We start from the raw sequence: 21536 nt of genomic DNA, 5'->3' as shown, positions 1-21536 counted from the left end.
CGGGTCCCCTGGGGCAGAGCACGGAGTGACAGGGGAAGGGAGGAAGAAGGAGGGGCTGCAGGCGTAGGCAGCCCCAGTGCTTCTCCCCCTCTGCCCTCAGGGTTTGGGGATTTCATCGTGCCCTGAGGGGAGAGCCTCTGCCCTAGAGATCATGGAGCAGGGAGGGCAGATGGGGCTGGACGAGAAGCTCGGCCCCCAGAGCTGAAGGCCCCTAGGGGACCTCATATGAACCATACGTCTAAAAGCCCCTGAGCCCAGACACGACTCTACTGCAGCAGCTGGTAGCTGGTCACTGTGACCTGCACCCCCCATTCCGCGCCCTGCTGCAGCTTGTGGATGATCAGCTCCCCCTAGTGGTCAAGGTCACACACTTCTGGGTCCTGTTTCTCTGCAGGGCTGTGGAGCAGCATCACTTCACAGTCATTGCAACACACAGGCTGTTCCTTCGCAGCTCGTTCTTCTCTGGGTGTCCAGGCTGATCACCCCATCGCCTTCCTCCCATCTTTGGGGAGATCAGTCATTTCTTCAGACAGCTTGAATTGCCTTGATGAGGTTTCCTCCCAGTTTGTGTCAAAGCCAAAAGTCCAGGAGGAACGGAGCATCTTCAAACCAGCATATTTAGATTCATAAAAATATTCCCTGCAAGCAGCTTTTGCCTTTCTCATACCCCAGTCTGTGCACAATGAGGCTATCAGCAAAAACCTCCTTTGGGCCATGAGCCCCCCCTCCCCACCCAGAGGGCTCTGTCCCCTCACTGCACATTTCAAATTGGGACACATATGTTGGTAACCCTTGGGGTTGTTGGAGGATTTATCCCAATCCCCAGCAGGTTGGACTATGAAGGAGGAATTGCAGCTGTTGTGGAACCTGCTGGGGTTGCGGGGGAGGGGCTAGGTGGGTGGCCCCTCTCCCTTGCCCTGCACTCCGGATTCCTGGGGGTGCTCCGTCAGGACTGTCATTCCTTTACATTCTGATTCATCCCGCTCCATCACCCACCCATGGGCTGGTTTGTATCCAGAATGTCAGGGTCTTGCAGCCCCCTCTTTGCTGCAGGCCCCTGGCGAGATCTCTGGAGCCCTGAATGGGGATGTCACAGGCGGCTGTAACTAGGGCTGCTCCTCTCACTGCCCACGTGGAGGGGATGGTGACCCAGAGACAGTCCCTGTCCTGCAGGAGGAGAGGGAGGGGGGAGACCGGATGCTGTTCACCCAGAGCAAGGATTCCCCCACCCCCAAAGAGAGAGAGACTGAGCAGGTGAAGGGCAGAGGTGTCCGGCAAACCACAGCAGTGACAGTGTGAGGAGGGAAAGAGCAAGGGCCGCACAGAGCTGTGTCTGTTAGAGTCAGATGGAGACATTCTGGGGCCCTACACGTCTGCCTAGCACAGCCCCCTTGGGTTCTGGCCTTGTCCTCACACCACGTCCCTTCTGCTCCTTGGCTTGTCAGGGACAGGGGTCATCCACACAAGAGCGAGCGCCGCCAGTAACTCCATTTGGTGCAGCAGGGGCTTCCCCACTCTCTGGAACCATTTGTTCTGTCACCAGGGCTCCGTTCCGGCAGGGAGAGGCATCAGCACTCACCCAGGCAGGCTGAGGATTCCTTGTGGGGTTATCTGCTGACACATCCCCAGCAGAGCTATGATGGGACAGCCTCAGTAAAGAGCCCCTCAAACAGCCAGGGTGGTGTTGTTAGGAGCTCCCTGAGCTACACTGTTCACAGTTGAGGGTGAATAAGGCCATTCCCACGTCCTGTCACCATTGTTTCAGGCTCTCTGCACATTCAGGCAGACACTGGTTACATTCAAATCACATTTCCAAGTTTTTCTTCACAGGGTTAAAATTTTTGTTTTAAGGAAAGATGAGACTCTGATCTCCTCATTGTACTAAGGAGTCTGGGCCCTTCTGCACGTCCTAGAGAGTATTTGACTTAAACTGGCACTGATGCCACCTTCAGCGTGTGAGGAGTTGAAATTCACTGCAAAGGGCAGCTGTTAGTGTGATGCATTACAGGGGGAGAGCAAATTCTACAAGTTGTTCAGTTCCCCACAGAGCCCAGGCTGCAGGAGGGGATGGGTGACAGGTTTTTGTCTCACTTTCACTTCTGACTGTGTCACAGTGAGGAGCACTCCCACCCTTCCATGCACTACAGTAATAATCAGCCTCATCCTCTGCCAGGACCCCGGAGATGGTCAGATAGGCGACGTTACTGGACGTGTCTTTGGAACCAGAGAAGCGAGCAGGAACCCCAGAGCCCTGGCCCTTGCTGGAATCCGTATAATAATACAGCAGGTATCGTGGAGAATTCCCAGGTTTCTGCTGGTACCAGTGCACATAGTAGTCACTGATGCTGGTCCCACTGCTCATGGTGCAGGAGAATTTCACGGTGTTTCCTGGGGATACGGACACTGAGAGTGGCTGAGTCACCACAGGCTGTGAGCTGGAACCTGGAAAATACGGTAAAAACCTGTCAAACCCTCCCTCTCAGTCCCTGGACACTAGTGATGCAGTTTCTAAATTGGCTTCAGACGCAACTTTAATGAATATTTAACCCATTCCCTGTGTTCTCACCTGTGCACCACGTCCCCAGTAGGACGATGAGGGGAGCCCAGAGCATGGTGAGGGGATTCCAGGCCTTTGGGAGAATAACAGCCAGAGTCACTGAGAATCCTCCACAGCACCTGGCCCTTATATTGAGGTTCCTGAGTGAGGAGCATCCAAGTTTTGCCTCTATGCTAATTTTCTCTCATTTGATTGGTCCCTATGATCACAGGAAAGTGTTCATGTGGGCAGGGAGACCATCCCTTGCTGATGAGCTCCAGCCATGGGAGGTCACTCACCAGCTCAGTGCTATGCCTACAATGACCTCTCTGCTAGACTCTCCTTCTCAGCAGCGAGTTCTCAGGGTTAGGCTACAGCAAAGGTTTCATTTTAACCCTTTGTTTTCCATTGTTGGTAACTACTCAAATCCTTCCCCATTCGGCCTTCTACTTCCCAGCTCTGCCTGCGGGTCCTTTGTTCATTGTCAGCTGGAGCAAACACAACTCAGTAGGTTTTGCAAAAGGGGAGAGTGGAGTAAATACACCTGGCCCATGAGCAAAACAGTCCAAAGACAGAGCAGAGCTAAGAGGGAAATGGGGCAAAAGTGATAACCCACCCATATCGGGGAGCATCTTGCTGGATGTTTGCAGCTTTGTTCTTGGGAACATTGTGGCTAACAGCAACGGTGTCTTCAGGCTGCAGAGGACGCTGCCCAGGATTTCACTTATTCATTAGGAGTTTGTCTAGGGGTGATCGGGTAGTCAGCAGAGCAGGGCCATGGCAGGGCAGCCCTGCTCCAAGAGCCAGGGGGGAAAAGCTCAATATCAGAGCAAAGTATGTTGATGATTATTTACTGTGGAAGAAAAATATGACCCTGACACTCTGATGGGCTTCTCCCAGGGAATCCCTAGAACCCTTTGTTCCGGACATAGGGAATGGGCCTGCCCCACCAGCCACTGAAATCCCCGCAATGCATAGGCAGCAGTGGGGAAGACCAAAATCGAATCATCAAGTAGTCACATCTAATGGGTTAGCTTGTTCGCTATTGGCCTTGAGAGGGAGGGCTCAGTCTGCAAGTAGGGTGACCAGATGTCCCGATTTTATACAGACTCCTGATTTTTGGGACTTTTTCTTATATAGGCTCCTATTACGCCCACTCCCATCCCGATTTTTCACACTTGCTGTCTGGTCACCCTGTCTGCAAGAGATCGTTCTGCACACTGAGAGGTGCTCGCACCATCAGATCTTAGGGCAGAGTTGGAGCCACAGAGGAGAAGGAAGGTAGTTCAGGGGATAGTTTGTGTGTGTTCAATTTGGACAGGTTTCTGCTCAGTGCTGGTTTATGGACAGGCACCTGCTTAGTCTGTATCAGCAGGGAGAAAATGTCATCAGATAATTACTGGAAAGTGTCCCCTTGAAAGACCATCCTGAGAGACTGAGGAATGACACACGGAGAGTGTGTATGTCCTATGGGCTCCTTGTATGGTGATGTCTGACAGCACCTGCTCTCCTCCAGTTCCCACCCGCTTCACCTGCCCCTCTCTGCCCACAAAGAAAGAAGGGAAAGAGGGCAACCTGGGAGGTACCAGGAAAAAAGCATCACTGTTGTGATTGTTGTAGCCCCCCATAGTATCCCTCCCCAGCAGCATGTGGCCAAATGATTCATTACAAACAATACCCAGCGTCTCCTGTTTGGCATGTTATAGCTGAAGAGCTCCCTCTAATGGCCAGCGCTGCACTTGCAGAAGTGATCTCTTGCCCTTGCTAACAGCTTTACCAACATTTCCTATTCTAATTCCAGCTCCCCTGGCCAGCTCGGGACCTTGGTTCCTATTCCTCAGCCCAAATTTGCCTCCTGACAGAATTTTTAAAGTCAGGAGAAGTTGCTCTTCTTCTTAGTAACCTTTGCATTAGCCCAACCATCCTGCTGACCCCCAAACACTGCAGCTGGCCCTGTGCACGTCAGGCAGCCCCATAAGGATGCCAAGAGGGGAGGGGAGTTAGAAAGAAGGTGGGGCCTGCTGCGGACAGGGAAGGCTGGAAGCAGAGGGGAGCTGACTCACAGAGGCCAAATGGGGAGTTGTAGCCTCAGGGTCATGGAGCACTGCTCAGCTTCACTGAGTCCCTTAACCTGTCGCTCCCCATGGCTGCTAGTACTGCATGCACGCTTCTGGCAGCCTCCACAGGTGACATGGGCCAGTGCCATGAAGCAAACAGCTAGCTCCAAGGGTTCAAAAGTTCTGTGTCAGGCTGCTGGAAATAATGAAATGAATAAATGTACACACAGGGGCCCCATTCTATGTGTGTTTGAGTGTTTGAGCCTTTCAGGCATGCTAGGGTCACTTTTTCAACATCTTCTTTGCAATCCCGAGGGCTGGAAACTTTCTTATCTAGTCACTGAACGCTGAGGTGCTCATGGAATCACTGGACTCCAGAATCTGGGGCTTTTAGCAAAACCCCTAATTAGCGCTGGACTCGCTATGGTGTCTGTGATGAAGGGCAATGAAGGTGGAAGTTAAAGGTTGAATCTGGTCCGTGTTCAATGGGAAACAAGTGCAGAGAGCGGTGCCTGGGGATGATGGGCTCTTGGATGCCTGGTGTGCTGAGGAATTGGGCTGGATTTCCCCTACCACCCTGGCTGCTCGGTCAGTATCTCTTTTGTCAGCTCCTCCTCCTTCCCCACTCCTGTTCACTGTGGGAGTCCTACAGGACTCCCTCCTTGTCCTCCTTTTCTCTCTCTGAACCTTATCCTTCAGTATCTCCATCCGCTCACATGGGGTGAGTCTCACTTCTGTGCTGATACATTTCTCCACTCCGGCTGTGACAGGATGGACGCCCCCCATAAGGCGATGGGGTCTCACTGAGCCCACCCTTTCCAGCAGCTTGGGCTTTCACACCCTGTTTTTGCTGTGTTAGGCTCTCAAGCCCTCTATAGCATGCACATATGCATGCACACAGACACACAGTTAGGGCCACACCCAGCTGCAGACACAGACTGAAGTCAGCTCTGTGTGAGAGCATTCACCCAGCACCCGTGTGCACACCCCCTTTGGGGAGTAAGACCAAAATAATATTGTCTTGCACTGTATAGAAAGATTTGCACACCGCAAGCTCATAAAAATTCGCCCTCTCTCAATGTGAGGAGAGATATGCACAGCTTCTTGGTCCTGCAGTTAATAATTGCACAAACTGGGTTTAACAATAAACAAAAACAAGTTTATTAACTATAAATGGCAGATTTTAAGTGATTATAAGGGATAGCAAAGAGAACTAGGCAGATTACTAAGCAAATAAAACAAAACACGCATACTAAGCTTACGATCTTAAAGAGACGGATTTCAAGAAATAATTCCTCACCCTAAGTGTTGTTTTAGGCACGTTGCAGAGTCTCTATAGCTTAGAGTTCCAGTTATTTCTCATGACAGACTAGACTCCTGTCTTAGTCTGGACTCAGCCCTAGCCTGTCCTGCCGCTCAGTTCCTTTGTCTCTTCGGGCACTTTCAGCAGTCTTTCTTCCTGGGCAGGAAGGCAATGGAGATGCGTCTTGTTTGCCTTACTCCCCAGCCTGAAATAAGATTTACATAAGGCAGGAATCTTTTGTTTCTCAGTCTTGACCTCCCCCCTCTTCTTTTAGTGGAAAATTACTAGTCCAAAATGGTGTTTAGTACCAGGTGACAGGACCACCTGATCTAGGAGTCTATCACCTAGGTCCCAGGACACCTCTCAGGAAGGAGTGAAATGACTATCTTCAAAGTCATAGAAATTGGATAATCACATTCAGTCAATTGTAACCTTTCCGGTGATACCTTATAAGACCCATCTGAAATAAGTCTGAGTTATGCCATATCCATATGATAAGCATATTACCCTAAAGAATATGGGATGTAAGGTCACACTGGCCCTGTCTCCTGCTACTGCTTCCTGCATCTGGCATGGTCTCTGTGGTATCGCGCCCTTCAATGGTTTCTCTGGTGTCAGCTCACATTGGCCAAAACTGAGCTCAGAAATCTTCCCTGCCACCCCCCTCAGCCAGTGATGCCAGCCTGAATAGCCATTGGTTTTCTTATCTTTGTGCCTCATGCCCCATTCCGCTCTATACCCGTCCACCTCTCTGCCTCTGATGTGTTTCTGCATCAGAAATCTCAGGGTCTGACTCCATTGTCTTTGCTGGAGGCCTTGGTGAAGATCTGAGAAGGAATTAAATTGTGCTGACACTTGCAGCTGTGATAGGAGTGTTGTTTCTTGCTCCCCATTCTGATAGCAGAGAGGATGCTGACTCTTAGGGAGAAGAAGGTGATAGTCCCTATCCTGCAGAAGGAGAATGAGGAGGGAGCGGGAAATAGCTGTGAATTTCCTGCTCATAAACAGCTGTGTGATTAGTCATAGCCAGAGACAAAACTGTGCAACTGGTGAACTCTGCACACAAGACTCAGGGTGAGGGAGAGGAGGGAAGGGTGTTTTTGTCTCACTTCCCCATGTGTCTGTGTCACTGTGCGGAATAGCAGTGCCACTCTTCCGCACAGCACAGTAATAATCAGCCTCATCTTCTGCCAGGACCCCGGAGATGGTCAAATAGCCGGCGTTACTGGATGTGTCTTTGGAACCAGAGAAACGAGCAGGGACCCCAGAGCCTTGGCCCTTGCTAGACTCTGAATAGTAATACAGCAGGTATCGTGGAGAATTCCCAGGTTTCTGCTGGTACCAGTACACATAGTAGTCACTGATGCTGGTCCCACTGCTCATGGTGCAGGAGAGTGTCACGGTGTTTCCTGGGGACACTGACATTGAGGGTGGCTGAGTCACCACAAGCTGTGAGCTGGAACCTGGAAAATATGGTGGAAATTTACCAACTCTTCCCTGTCCGTGCCCAGCCACTAGTGAATCTGGCTGTGCATTAGCTTCAGCAGCAATTTATTTAACCCACTTCCCCTGTTCTCACCTGTGCACCACGTCCCCAGTAGGAGGATAAGGGGAGCCCAGAGCATGGTGAGGAGATTTTGGGCTGTTGGGAGAAAACAGTCAGATTCACTGAGATGTCCTGACAGACTCTGCCCCTTATATTGATCCTCCTGGACAAGCGGGAGCATCTATGCTCCACCTCTATGCTGGTTTGTTCTTGTCTGATTGGCTCCTACGATCACAGAGAGCCGGGCACATGTGAGGAGGGACCATCCCTTAGGGAGGAGCTTCTGCTCTATAAGGTCCCTAGCTCAGCTCCACTCCAGCAATGGCCGTCAGCAACGATCAAGGTTTCATTTCAACGCTTGCAGTGGAGGCTGCTGGAGTTCAGACTGTGCGACGGTTTCCATTCTAACCCCTTGTTTTCAGTTATTTGTAACTTTCCCAATGCTTCCCCTTTCGGCCTGTCATTTCCCTGCTTTGCCTGAGGGTTCACTGATCACTCACACTGATCAGAAACCAACTCAGCAGTTTCTGGGAAGGAGGAGAGGGCAATAAATACACTTTGCCCAGGATTAACCATTTCTGGAGCCAACTAGGGCAGAGCTAAGGAGGAAATGGGGGGATTCTGCAAAGTTCCATTCTCCCATCTAAGGGCCCACACTAGAGGATCTGGGTTTGTGTCTGGCAATGTACAGTATTAGGAGCTGTTCTCTGCTCACTGGGATGATTTATTTCCATCATCTCCAGGCCACCCATCTGGGCTACATGAGCTTCTGTTTATTCATGAGCAGTTTTAATTGGGCAGAAAATGGAATTCAGAGAACTGAGCGGTGACTCTGCTGCCCCTTGTGCTGAGAGCTAGGACTGAAAATCCCACTGAAGAATGAAGCGTTATTGTCATTGTTGATTACTAAAGACCAGTGAGATGCATCACAGTCTGAGGAGCCTTCTCCACAGAAATTCTCCTGGCTCTTTGCTCTTGGCAATTGGGAAAGTGCTAGAAACATCACCAACGACACAAAACAATGTGGAGTCTCAGCAGCACCAAGACAGACCCTCAAATGTTCATTAGCCATCTTGTGTCTATGTTTGCTGGGGAAGGAAGAGCCCAGCTCTGTCCCATACTACTTTGAGTCCCTTGCCTTCTGGAAGGTTCTGTGCCTGACATATGAAGTTCATTTTTAAGCCACATGACAAAGCCAGTTCCCAGCTGAATAAAGGTATTTGCAAGAGTTCCCCACAATGGAGCTGATCTCACATGCAGATTGGCCACTGGGGGAGGGGAACCTCTCAAATCCTTTCCCCAGCACCCAGATTAAAATAGGTGGGAAATCAAACATGGACATGACGCTCCAGTTGAGAATATTTAGCCTCTGTTTATCTTTTAAAGTTCTTGGATTAAAAAATGGGTGACCAACCAGAGCCCCGTGTAACTCATCTCAACCCTGGAAGGGGAAGTATCTGCTATGAGCAGCACAAACAGTGAGCAGGGGGTGACACTGGCTGACCGAACCATGGCTTATCCCCAACACTTTCTTTACATGCATTATTGGACACAAAGAGCTGAGGATCAGTGCAGAGATCCCCCAACCTTGCCCAGAGGCCTCTAGTTCTTCTGCAAACACCCTGCCGTCACTGAACCAGCTCAGCAATTCTGGAGCTGACCCAGCTTTTACAGCCAGGGCAGATTGAGAGGTTCTGACCGTTGCTGAGTGAGAGGCCAAAGGCACCAAAGGGTTTGGCGTTTGCGGGTGGAGTACGGGAGCAGTGTTCCATTGCCCTGCTTCTGTGCTCATGTTTTACCCTATTAGAGACTATATTGTTTCCGGGCAGATGCTCAGAGGGGAGGGAGGGTATTTTAATTCTTGGAAGTATAGGTTTGAGACATAGAACCCTAGCTTCTCTGAGAGCCCACATCCTCCACTGGCGATGTCAGACCAGACAGAGGCTGGAGCAATGGAGGGAGATGCATAGTTGATTCCTTTATGTTTTTAAGAAGCCGTAAGTGAATTCCCCTGCTTACAAATAGCTCCCACTCCTCTAGCCTCAGTGAGAACTTGCTGTACAGTGAAATCCCCAGTGAGGACAGAGAGTAGGTGACCAGTCGCCTACATGCAGCTGGAAATATTGTGACAGAGGAAATATCTTCCCTTCACACACCGTCTGCTCCACAGAAGGAAGACCCAACAGGACATGGGACATGTTGTCTTTGATGACAAGAGGTCTGTGTCTCACTTCTCCATCTGTCTGTGTTGATTGAAAATATCCTCCTTCACCCACCCAGCCCCACGTGCACGTTCTCCTCTGAATGGAACCCTCCCTGCATCTAAATAGAGTGACATGTTCTCTTGGACAACAAGAGGTTTGTGTCTCACTTCCCCATCTGGCTGGGTCACTGTGAGGCTGAGAACTGCTGCTGTGCCACACCTGACAGTAATAATCAGCCTCATCCTGTGGCTGGACTCCAGTGATGGTTAACGTGGCCATGTTACTGGAGTTGGCACCAGAGAATCGATCAAGGATTCCGGAGGTTCGGCTACTACTCTCATATATAATGAGTAGCAGTGTCATAGTTAGACTCAGGACTCACAATTTGTCAGAACACTCTGTTTTATTAGCAAAGCGCTCTGCTAATACACCCAGATAATGTGAGCACCATGCAAGACTCAAACTATCTTATTTATACAGATAAAAGGGCGTGAACTTAACAAGATAACAAAAGGAAGCAAAATCTGATAAAAAAAACAGGAGTACTTGTGGCACCTTAGAGACTAACAAATTTATTTCAGCATAAGCTTTCGTGGGCTACAGCTCACTTCTTCGGATGCATAGAATGGAACCCACAGACAGGAGATATTTATACATACAGAGAATATGTAAAGGTGGAAGTATGCATACAAACAGGAAGAGTCTAATCAATTGAGATGAGCTCTGAAATTATGAGTCAGGCCGCTGGAAATAATGAAATGAATAAATATACACACGGGTTCGAGCCTTTTGGGCATGCTAGGGTCACTTTTTCAATATCTTCTCTGCAATCTCAAGGCCTGAAAACTTCCTTACCTAGTCACTGAAAGCCGAGGTGCTCATGGAATCACTGGACTCCAGAATCTGGGGTTTTCAGCAAAACCCCTAATTAACACTGGACTCACTATAAAACCGCAAGAGATGGTGACTCTGATGAAGGGCAATGAAGATGGGAACTTAAAGGTTAAATTTGGCCCCTGTTCAATGGGAAACCAGTGCAGAGAGTGGTGGATGGGGATGATGGGCTCTTGGACGCCTGGGGTGCTGAGTAATTGGGCTGGATTTCCCCTACCTCCGTGGCTGTGCTGTCAGCATCTCTTTTGCCAGCTCCTCCTCCTTCCCCATTCCCCTTCTCTGGGTAGTCCCACACGGCTCCCTCCTTGTTCTCTCCTTTTCTCTCTCTGAGCCTTATCCTTCAGTATCTCCATCTGCTCACATGGGGTCAGTATCACCTCTGTGCTGATACATTTCTCCACTCTGGCTGTGACAGGTTGGACCCCCCTCATCCAGGATGTCACCTGAGGTTCTGGGGTCTCACTGAGCCCACCCTTTCCAGCAGCCTGGACTTTCACGCCCTGTTTGTGCTGAGCTAGGCTCTCAAGCCCTCTATAGCACACACACACACACACACACACATACACACATAAACAAAAGGCCACACCCAGCTGCAGACACAGAATGAACTCAGCTCTATGTGAGAGGATTCACCCAGCACTCGTGTGCATGCTCCCTTTGAGAAGTAAACCCAAAGTAATATTGTCTTCCGCTGTATAGAAAAATCAGCACAGCAAAAGCACATAAAAATTCTCTCTCTCCCTCCATGTGAGGTGAGATATGCACAGCTTCTTCCCTGCCCCCAGATAATAATTGCACAAAATTAGTTTAAGAATTAAAAAAAAACAAGTTTATTAACTATAAATGGCAGATTTTAAGTAATTATAAGGAATAGCAAAGAGAACAAGGCAGATTACTAAGAAAATGAAACAAAATGTGCGTACTAAGCTTAAAATCTTAAAGAGACTCGTTTCAAGAAATAATTTCTCACCCTAAGTGTTGTTTAGACAAGTTGCAGAATCTCTATAGCTTAGAGTTCCAGTTATTTCTCATGACAGACTAGACTCCTGTCTTAGTCTGGACTCAGCCCTAGCCTGTCTACCGCTCAGTTCCTTTGTCTCTTCAGGTACTTTCAGCAGTCTTTCTTCTTGGGCAGGAAGACAATGGAGACGAGTCTTGTTTGCCGTACTCCCCAGATATATACAAGTCAGGAATCTTTTGTTTCCCATTCTTGACCTCCCGCCCTCCTTTTAGCGGAAAATTACTAGAAATCCAGGATGGTGTTTAGTGCCAGGTGACAGGACCACCTGACCTAGTAGTGTCAGAGCTAGGTCCAGGACACCTCTCAGGAAGGAGAAAATTACTATCTTCTTCTCTTCAGAGAAATTATTTTTTGTAGTGCTAACAAGGCCAATTCAGTCATGTGACCCATTCCCAATAGTTGACAAGAAGGTGTGAGTATCGACAGAGGGAAAACTATGTTTTGTAGTGACCCAGCCACTCCCAGTCTTTATTCAGGCCTAATTTGATTGTGTCAGGTTTGGAAATTAATTCCAGTTCTGCAGTAATTTTTCCTCTGTGGATATTCACCCCTTTTTGTCAACATGGGCCACATCCAGCTTCATTGAATTGGCTTCGTTAGCACTGACACCCCCCCCCCACAGCTTGGTAAGGCAACTCCCATCTTTTCATGTGCTGTATATTTATACCTGCCTGCTTTTTTTCACTCCATGCATCTGATGAAGTGGGTTATAGCCCACAAAAGCTTATGCCCAAATACATTTGTTAGTCTCTAAGGCACCAAAAGGACTCCTCGTTGTTTTATCTTCGAAGTCTTATTCTTTCTTCTTAATGGCCCATCAAGGCTAATGGCCTGTTGTCTGGTGGTTATCTCCCAAATACACACATAGTTGTAACTGTAACATAGTCAATATTCCTAACTTTAGACACAGACATTAAAAATGCACAGACATTGTATAATCACATTCAGTCAATTGTAACCTTTCGAATGATACCTTACAAGACCCATCTTGCATAAAATATACCTCAGTTATGACATATCCATATGATAAACATATATCCATAAAGACTTATGGGGTGTAACATCACACCAGCCCTGTCTCCTGCTGCTCATTCTTGCATCTGGCATGGTCTCTGCGGTATCCCGCCCTTTAATGGCTCCTCTGGTGTCAGGCTCACACTGGCCAAAACTGAGCTCAGAAATCTTCCCTGCCAACCCCTCTCAGCCAGTCGTGCTGCCTGAATAGCCCTTGGTTTCCTTATCTGTGGTGCCTCATGCCCCATTCCCCTCTATACCCATCCACCCCTCTGCCTCTGATGTGTTTCTGCATCAGAAATCTCAGGGTCTGACTCCATTGTCTTTGCTGGAGGCCTTGGGGAGATCTGAGAAGGGATTAAATTGTGCTGACACTTATGGCTGTGATAGGAGTGTTGTCTCTTGCTCCCCACTCTGATAGCAGAGGGGATGCTGGCTCTTAGGGAGAAGAAGGTGATAATCCCCATCCTGCAGAAGGAGAATGAGGAGGGAGCAGGAAATAGCTGTGAATTTCCTGCTCATAAACCGTTGTGTGATTTGTCACAGCCAGAGACAAAACTGTGCAGAGGGTGAACTTTGCACACAGGGCCCAGGTTGGGGGAGAGGAGCGAAGGGTGTTTTTGTCTCACTTCCCCATCTGTCTGTGTCACTGTGTAGAACAGCAGTGCCACTCTTCCACATAGCACAGTAATAATCAGCTTCATCCTCTGCCAGGGCCCCAGAGATGGTCAGATAGCCAGCGTTACTTGACGTGTCTTTGGAACCAGAGAAGCGAGCCGGGACCCCGGAGCCCTGGCCCTTGTTGGAATCCGAATAGTAATACAGCAGGTATCGTGGAGAATTCCCAGGTTTCTGCTGGTACCAGGACACAATGTAGTCACTGATGCTGGTCCCACTGCTCATGGTGCAGGAGAGTTTCACGGTGTTTCCTGGGGACACTGACACTGAGGGCAGCTGAGTCACCACAGACTGGGAGCTGGAACCTGGAAAAAATGGTAGAAATCTGTCAACCCTCCCTGTCTGTCCCCAGCCACTAGTGAGTCTGGTTGTGCATTGGCTTCAGCAGCAACTTATTTAACCCACTCTCCCCTGTTCTCACCTGTGCACCATGTTCCTAGTAGGACGATGAGGGGAGCCCAGAGCATGGTGAGGAGATTTCGTCCCTTGGGAGAAAACAGCCAGATCCACTGAGAAGGCCTGACAGTTTCTGCCCCTTATATTGATTCTACTGTGGTAGGAGCATCTAAGCTCCACCTTTATTCTAGTTTGTTCTTATTTTATTGGGTCCTTTGATCACATAGAGCTGGGCATGTGGGAGGAGAGACCATCCCTTAGGGAGGAGCTCCTGCTGTGTAAGGTCCCTAGCTCAGCTCCACTCCAGCAATGACCGTCTGCCAGGATCAAGGTTTCATTTCAACGCTCGCAGTGGAGGCTGCTGGAGTTCAGACTGTGCGACAGTTTCCATTCTACCCCCTCGTTTTCAGTCATTTCTAACTTTCCCAATCCTTCCTCTTTCGGCCTGTCGTTTCCCTGCTTCAGGGTTAGGAGGGGGACGTACTCCTCATCTCTGGACACTCATCTGAGAGGTGGCAGATCCCTGTTCAGATCTCTTCTCTTCATGAAGCAGAGAGCGGAAACACAAGCAGGGATGAATACCCGAACTACTGAGCTACATTTTATAAGGGAGGCTGTCTCCTCCCCAGTGGCCTTGTGTGGAGTTCGGTGGCCTGTGAGCACATCCACCAGATCAAGTCCCACAGTCAAGGTAGGCAGGACAGTTTGAGAATCATGCTGGGGCAGAAACACAGGTGCCCGGGGAACTTTTAGAGCAAATATGTTGCTGCCTAGTGAGTTTAGGCACCTACAGTGTTGGGCAACAGCCGAGCAGGGATTTTGTGGGTCACAGTGGTGCCTACAACTGGACCTAGGCACCTACGTCCCTTTGTGGATATGGCTTGGTGTGGACCAAGTGTATCCATTCTTAGCTCCTCTGAAGTCTGGGTTGTGGGCCTGGGGCATGTATGGAACACACTCATTCTCAGTTTGCTCCCAAGCTCAGCATGGCATGTCTGCTGCGTCACTGCTGTCTGCATCACCAATTAAAACTCTGCTGGAGTCCCCTGGGCGGTTTTCTTCATTGTAGAAACAGGGCGGGGAAAGGGGATGCTCTGTTCACCAAATGACCTCCAAATTGTATCCCAGAGGCTATTTCGGGTCTTTCAGAGCACACTAAAATTAAACACGTCATTGGCCAGGAGAGGAAGGGCTGTATCTCAGGAGCCCTTTGACCATGACCCTAAATGGTACCCAAGGCCTTCTCCCAGCATACAAACTTCCAAGCCAATCTGACTCTGTCTGGGAACTGTAGAGCACTTTGAAAGTTCACTTTTAAACAGAAAAGCTACGGCAGCCTCTGTGTGTCTCGCATGCCTGTTGGCATTCCACGTCTTGCTCACAGCCACACTGCTTCATACACCCAAAGTGACAGTCTAACAATGCTTGGATTTTGGGGGTTTGGGTCTGGGTGTTGGTCCGGTCAGGGGAAGGCTGGTGAGATATGATCTATGTGAATACTGCTCATTTCCCGCCCTAGCTTTGTGCAAAAGAAAAATGATTTCTTCCCATCCCAAGAACGAGTGTGAGATATTGGCTGTGGCATGTCAGTAACTTAAGCACCTGCTGTCATTGCTAGGCCTGCTCCCATTACCTACAGCGTGAGCCCTTTGGAGGGCAAAGAGCAGAAACACTCAGACATGGTCACACATCAAAGATGAGATGATAGTCTAGGAGCTAGCCACGCCTTTGCTTGTTGATGGCTTGATAAATTAGGAGCCTTACTTTGAATTTAGGACATGTCCAGGCCTGACCTAAGCACCGAGTTAAGGAAGAACCAAGCAGCAGCTGAATCATGTAGTCCTTGCTCAGTGTCACGAGCAAATTTTGAAGGGAGGTAACTGAAGCCCAACCCAACTGCAGCTTTTTCAGAATCATCAGCCCACGTCTCCCTGGTATCTTTCCTGTACTGTGGAAAAAGGCAAGCAGCTCTGGATAACATGCGCAGGAGTTGTAGATCAAGCTGAATGAGCAAGCATCTCAGAGAGGTGATTAAGAAAAAGTAGAAAGCCTACAAGGAGTGGAAGAAGGGTGGGATTAGCAAGGAAAGCTACCTTAGTGAGGTCAGAACATGTAGGGATAAAGTGAGAAAGGCTAAAAGCCAGGTAGAGTTGGACCTTGCAAAGGGAATTAAAACCAATAGTAAAAGGTTCTATAGCCATATAAATAAGAAGAAAACGAAGAAAGAAGAAGTGGGACCGCTACACACTGAGGATGGAAAGGAGGTTAAGGATAACCTAGGCATGGCCCAATAAGTACTTTGCCTCGGTCTTTAATAAGGCTAATGAGGATCTTAGGGATAATGGAAGGATGACAAACAGGATTGAGGATATGGAGGTGGATATTACCACATCTGAGGTAGAAGCCAAACTTGAACAGCTTAATGGGACAATATTGGAGGGCCCAGATAATCTTCATTCAAGAATATTAAAGGAACTGGTGCATAAAATTGCAAGCCCATTAGCGAGAATTTTTAATGAATCGGTAAACTCAGGGGTTGTACCGTACGACTGGAGAATGGCTAACCCAGTTCCTATCTTTAAGAAAGGGAAAAAAAGTGATCCGAGTAACTATAGGCCTGTTAGTTTGACATCTGTAGTATGTAAGGTCTTGGAAAAAATTTTGAAGGAGAAAGTAATTAAGGACATTGAGGTCAATGGTAATTGGGACAAATTACAACATGGTTTTACTAAAGGTAGATTGTGCCAAACCAACCTGATCTCCTTCTTTGAGAAGGTGACAGATTATTTAGACAAAGGAAATGCAGTAGACTTAATTTACCTCGATTTCAGTAAGGCATTTGACACGGTTCCACGTGGGGAATTATTAGTCAAATTGGAAAAGATAGGGATCAATATGAAAATTGAAAGGTGGATAAGAAACTGGTTAAAGGGGAGACTCCAACGGGTCGTACTGAAGGGTGAACTGTCAGGCTGGAAGGAGGTTACTAGTGGAGTTCCTCAAGGATCGGTTTTGGGGCCAATCTTATTTAACCTTTTTATTACTGACCTTGGCACAAAAAGCAGGAATGTGCTAATAAAGTTTGCGGATGACACAAAGCTGGGGGGTATTGCTAACATGGAGAAGGACCGGGATATCATACAGGAAGATTTGGATGACCTTGTAAACTGGAGCAATAGTACTAGGATGAAAGTTAATAGTGAAAAGTGCAAGGTCATGCACTTAGGGATTAATAATAAGTTTAGATATACATTGGGGACACATCAGCTGGAAGCAACAGAGGAGGAGAAGGACCTCGGAGTATTGGTTGATCATAGGATGACTATGAGCCACCAATGTGATATGGCCTTTAAAAAAGCTAATGTGGTTTTAGGATGCATCAGGTGAGGTATTTCCAGCAAAGATAAGGAGGTGTTAGTACCGTTATATAAAGCACTGGTGAGACCTCACCTGGAATACTGTGTGCAGTTCTGGTCTCCCAAGTTTAAGAAGGATGAATTCAAACTGGAACAGGTTCAGAGACGGGTTACTAGGATGATTCGAGGAATGGAAAACTTGTCGTATGAAAGGAGACTCAAAGAGCTTGGCTTGTTTAGTCTAGCCAAAAGAAGGCTGAGGGGGGATATGCTTGTTCTTTATAAATATATCAGAGGGATTAGTATTAGGGAGGGAGAGGAATTATTTAAGCTTAGTACCAATGTAGACACAAGAACGAATGGGTATAAATTGGACACTAGGAAGTTTAGACTTGAAATTAGACAAAGATTTCTAACCATTAGAGGAGTGAAGTTCTGGAACAGCCTTCCAAGGGGAGTAGTGGGGGCAAAAGACATATCTGGCTTGAAGACTAAGCTTGATAAGTTTATGGAAGGGATGGTATGATGGGATAGCTCAATTTCGGCAATTGATCTTTGATTACTAGCAGAAAAGTATGTCCAGTGGTCGGTGATGGGATGTTGGATGGGGTGGGATCTGAGTTACTGCAGAGAATTCTTTCTTGAGTGCTGGCTGGTGAGTCTTGCCCACATGCTCAGGGTTTAGCTGATCGCCATATTTGGGGTCGGGAAGGAATTTTCCTCCGGGGCAGATTGGCTGAGGCCCTGGAGGTTTTTCGCCTTCCTCTGCAGCGTGGGGCGTGGGTCACTTGCTGGTGGATTCTCTGCAGCTTGAGGTCTTCAAACCACAATTTGAAGACTTCAATAACTCAGACATAAGTTACGGGTTTGTTATAGAAGTGGATGGGTAGGGTTCTGTGGCCTGCTTTGTGCAGGAGGTCAGACTAGATGATCACATTGGTCCCTTCTGACCCTAAAGTCTATGTATCAACAAAACAAATGAGAAACTGCCACCAGCAATGGCCTCTTTCAGCCACCACCTGAAATGTGCAAATTACCAGTCACATATAAAGAATCCTGCAACAGTTCAGCATCTTCAGGTGTCCCCTGTCGCCAACGGATAGGTGATAGCACAGCCCCGGGACATCCTGTTCCTAAAATAATGGGGCTGCCACCTGCTCCAGAACCATCCTCATCTTTGAAACCTGTGGCTGTGAGAGTATCTGCAACAAGGAAGAGCTCTGAGCCCTTTAAATCTTGGCCCCAGCCGGGCTGCTGGAGGTGAAGGGGGGGAGGAAATTTAAAGGGCTCTGGGCTCCCCGCAGCCTTTCTGAGCCCTTTAAATCCCCGCCGAGGAAGCTGGTGAGGCTCTTGCCGGTACACTGTACTGGACCATACTGGTTTACTTTCACCTCTGTATGGGAGAGGAGACCAATGCTTTGGAAAGAAGCTCCTGAGTATAAGTCACTGGTTCAGTTGCACTTCCGTAAGGTTGACTCTGTAAGGGCGAATTTGAGCACTCACAGGGGTGGCTGTTGGAGATTAGACTGTGGGATGGTTTCAATTCTAAACACTTGTTTTCAGTAGTTTATAACTTTCCCAACCCTTCCTCTTTTGACCTGACAGTTCCCAGGTTTGCATGCAGGCTCACACTTGGTTCACGGATTGAGCAAACACAACTCCTGAGTGTCTGAGAATGAGGAGAGTGAAATTGATACACTTTGCCCAGGATTAACAAGTAAAAAGGAAAGCTAGGGGAGTGGGAATGGGAAATTGTAGGGCACAGGGAATCAGCAGATGATACGGGAGGGTGAGGTTTCTGTGGCTAGGGATGCATGTGCTTAGTAGCTGTTCTTTGCCAGCAGCCACAGTTTCTCTGCTCTCCAGGCCACACGGCAGGGCTGCAGGTGTTTTGGCTTCTTCATTAGGGATCTTTATGGGCTGATATTCCACGTGGGAGACTTGGGACTAATGAGGAAACTTGTCTGCTGTCTGGGGGCAGTGGAAGGGCATGGGGATTCTGTGTGATGGGAATCTACCTGCCACATTGCCCACCCACTCAAACCTGAGACCCATCAACACCAGGCCCAATACAGGACAGCCCTGAAGTACCTGCTGATCGGTAAATACATGCTAATTGCTGTCCTGAGGAGGGATGCTTTCCTGGAGTCTGTATATTTCATATTTCAAATGGGCTCCTGATAGGATCCATGTCTGTCTGCACTGACCTTCCTCCTATTCCCTCTCATTGTCCCTAGTCACCCATAATGAAACTAGGGAATGAGGAGGTACCAGGAACAGATGGGAGGTGGGGGTGCTGGAATTCCAGAGTAGACTAGCTGAGAGGAAGCAGGAGCTGTAGGTTGGAAGAGTGCTCTGGGAGTCAGGCGATACAGGTTTGATTCCTAGCCCTGCCACAGACGTGCTAAATGACTATGGCCAAAGTCTAACTTTTTGTGAGCCCAAATTTCCTTATCAATGAAATGAGGCTCCTATCTTATCTAGGGGTTTTATACCACCACCCATCACCACAGCATCTGAGCACCTGCCATGTAAAACTGATAGCAACAATGGAGACCTTAATGGAGTCTCTGATCCTACTCAGGGTAGAAACTCTGCTGGGGGCAGGGTTTGTGGGTTAGATTTTGTAGATTTCATTCATTTACTTTTCTTGTTTGTTTGTTAGGTTTTTGTTCCTCGCTGATTAGTTTTGAGGGGTTACTTTTTACCTTTTGGTTTTTGTTCAGCTGGGATTTGTGGGTAGAAGGGAGTGTCATGGTTATGAATGTCATTCTTGTTGTAAAAAGGCCTTTCTCATAGCCTGCATGGGTATTGTGAACCGTAAGTCAGTAACCTCTGTAGGTATCCTGCAGTTCTTGAAAGGAACTTGCTATGAAATGCAGCTCATTAGTATTTAGTAATAGTACATTCCGTAGTGGGATTTGTAGTAGTCATAAATGTGAGATTTCTTACTATAGATGAAATGCCCCTGTAATCTAGACACACTTCTGGATCTCAGCAGCTTGTAGCAGAAAGGGTCCTTAGAACGAGCTATGGATACTCTCTTATCGTTGACATGTTATAGATCACGAGCTCCTCCTAGTGGTTACATTTCTACCGTCGTTTCTATCACAAATGTTATTACTTAACAGGCAGGTTGTTCCCTGCAGGGCATGTGGGGAGGGGTGGGAAACACAGACCAAGAAGAGCTGTTCTCTTTCAGGCTGGGGAGGAACTGAAACACAAACACAAGAGACTCTCACCTGCTGTGGGGCTGCTTTACAAACTCAGAGCAGGGTCATGGAAAAGTCTGTGAAACCTCGGAACAACCCTAGGCCGGTTAATGGTTGAGAGTGAAATCACTGCAGACTCATGGTGTCCAGACTGGACCAGCTGGAGCCAGTGGCTGAGACTCAGATTCACTTTCAGAGTTTGGGAGTTCACTTGACACCGAACCGAGAAGGAAAAGGTGGAAGAACCTGATACCACCAGCACCAGACCCAACAAACTCCTTACTCCCTGCACAGAGACACAGTGAGCGTCACGCAGTCAAGTCTCTGGTATCAACAGACAATATCACAGCCAGACCCCACCCTCTGCAGCCAGAACAGCTGCCAGCTCAGACCCTGGCCCGGGAGGATGTGATTTCCTTAGGGGATGTTTCTGTCTCACTTCCCCATGTGGGTGTATCACTGTGAGACACTCCCCCACTGCCATACCACACAGCACAGTAATAATCAGCCTCGTCCTCTGCCTGGACATTGGTGATGGTCAAATACCAAATGTTGCTGGAGCTCTCCTTGGACCCTGAGAATCGGTCGGGGACCCCAGAGCCCCTGCTCATGCTGCTATAGTAATAAAGCAGGTGTCGCGGAGGGCTGCCAGGCGTCTGTTGCAGCCAAGTCTGCTCATAGCTCTGCACTGTGACCCCACTGCTCATGGAACAGGAGATTTTCACTGTCTGTCCAGGGGATGCGGCTATGGATGGCGGCTGAGTCAGGACAGGCTGGGCACTGGAGGCTGGGGATACAATGGTAAAAGGTGTTAGCACTTAGAGAGACCCAAGCCTGGTACCTCACCTTGCAGGGGACGAGTTCTGCAGAGTGGGGAACAGGAATTTTTTCATCTTCTCCCCTTCCCCCATTCTCACCTGTGCACCACGTCCCCAACAGGACGATGAGAGGAGCCCAGAGCATGATGAGGAGATTTCAGGCTGTTGGAAAAGTCACAGCCAGATACACTGAACATACACTACAGTGTCTTGGCCTTATATTAACCCTCGAGGATGAGGGAGCTTCCAAGCTCCACCCTTTATGCTAATCCGCTCTCTTCTGCAGGTCTGTGTCACCACCGGGAGATAGCCATAGGGGAGGGGACTGACCTTCCTTGAGTAGCTCCTGGCTTATAAAAGGGCTTTTCAGTTGTGCTCCAGTAGTAACCACAGCTGACTCAAGCATGTGATGGAAGCAGCCTAGCCATTTCCATGAGGAGCTATAAAACCCCATTGCTCTGCTCAAAGTTAAACCTACAGCAGTGAAGGGGCTACAGGTAG

General features: G+C 48.5%; 3 gene segments (V, D, J or C); all 3 read right to left on the bottom strand.

Annotated features, from left to right (window-relative positions):
• Window positions 1-6839: 6839 nt before the first annotated feature.
• On the bottom strand, window positions 6840-10810 carry LOC127034973 (immunoglobulin lambda variable 5-37-like). The segment is given in 4 exon segments: window positions 6840-6844; window positions 7006-7352; window positions 7476-7538; window positions 10758-10810. Coding segments are annotated over 4 exon segments (468 nt in total).
• A 2204-nt stretch (window positions 10811-13014) lies between these two features.
• On the bottom strand, window positions 13015-13768 carry LOC127034972 (immunoglobulin lambda variable 5-37-like). The segment is given in 3 exon segments: window positions 13015-13043; window positions 13205-13558; window positions 13675-13768. Coding segments are annotated over 3 exon segments (429 nt in total).
• A 6688-nt stretch (window positions 13769-20456) lies between these two features.
• On the bottom strand, window positions 20457-21229 carry LOC127035046 (immunoglobulin lambda variable 5-37-like). The segment is given in 2 exon segments: window positions 20457-21004; window positions 21135-21229. Coding segments are annotated over 2 exon segments (447 nt in total).
• Between the last annotated feature and the right edge of the window lie 307 nt (window positions 21230-21536).

The sequence above is a fragment of the Gopherus flavomarginatus genome, chromosome 15 (assembly GCF_025201925.1).
Source record: "Gopherus flavomarginatus isolate rGopFla2 chromosome 15, rGopFla2.mat.asm, whole genome shotgun sequence".
Classification (NCBI taxonomy): domain Eukaryota; kingdom Metazoa; phylum Chordata; order Testudines; family Testudinidae; genus Gopherus; species Gopherus flavomarginatus.
Note: the sequence above shows the minus strand (reverse complement) of the source record. Positions and strands in the feature narration are given on the sequence as shown.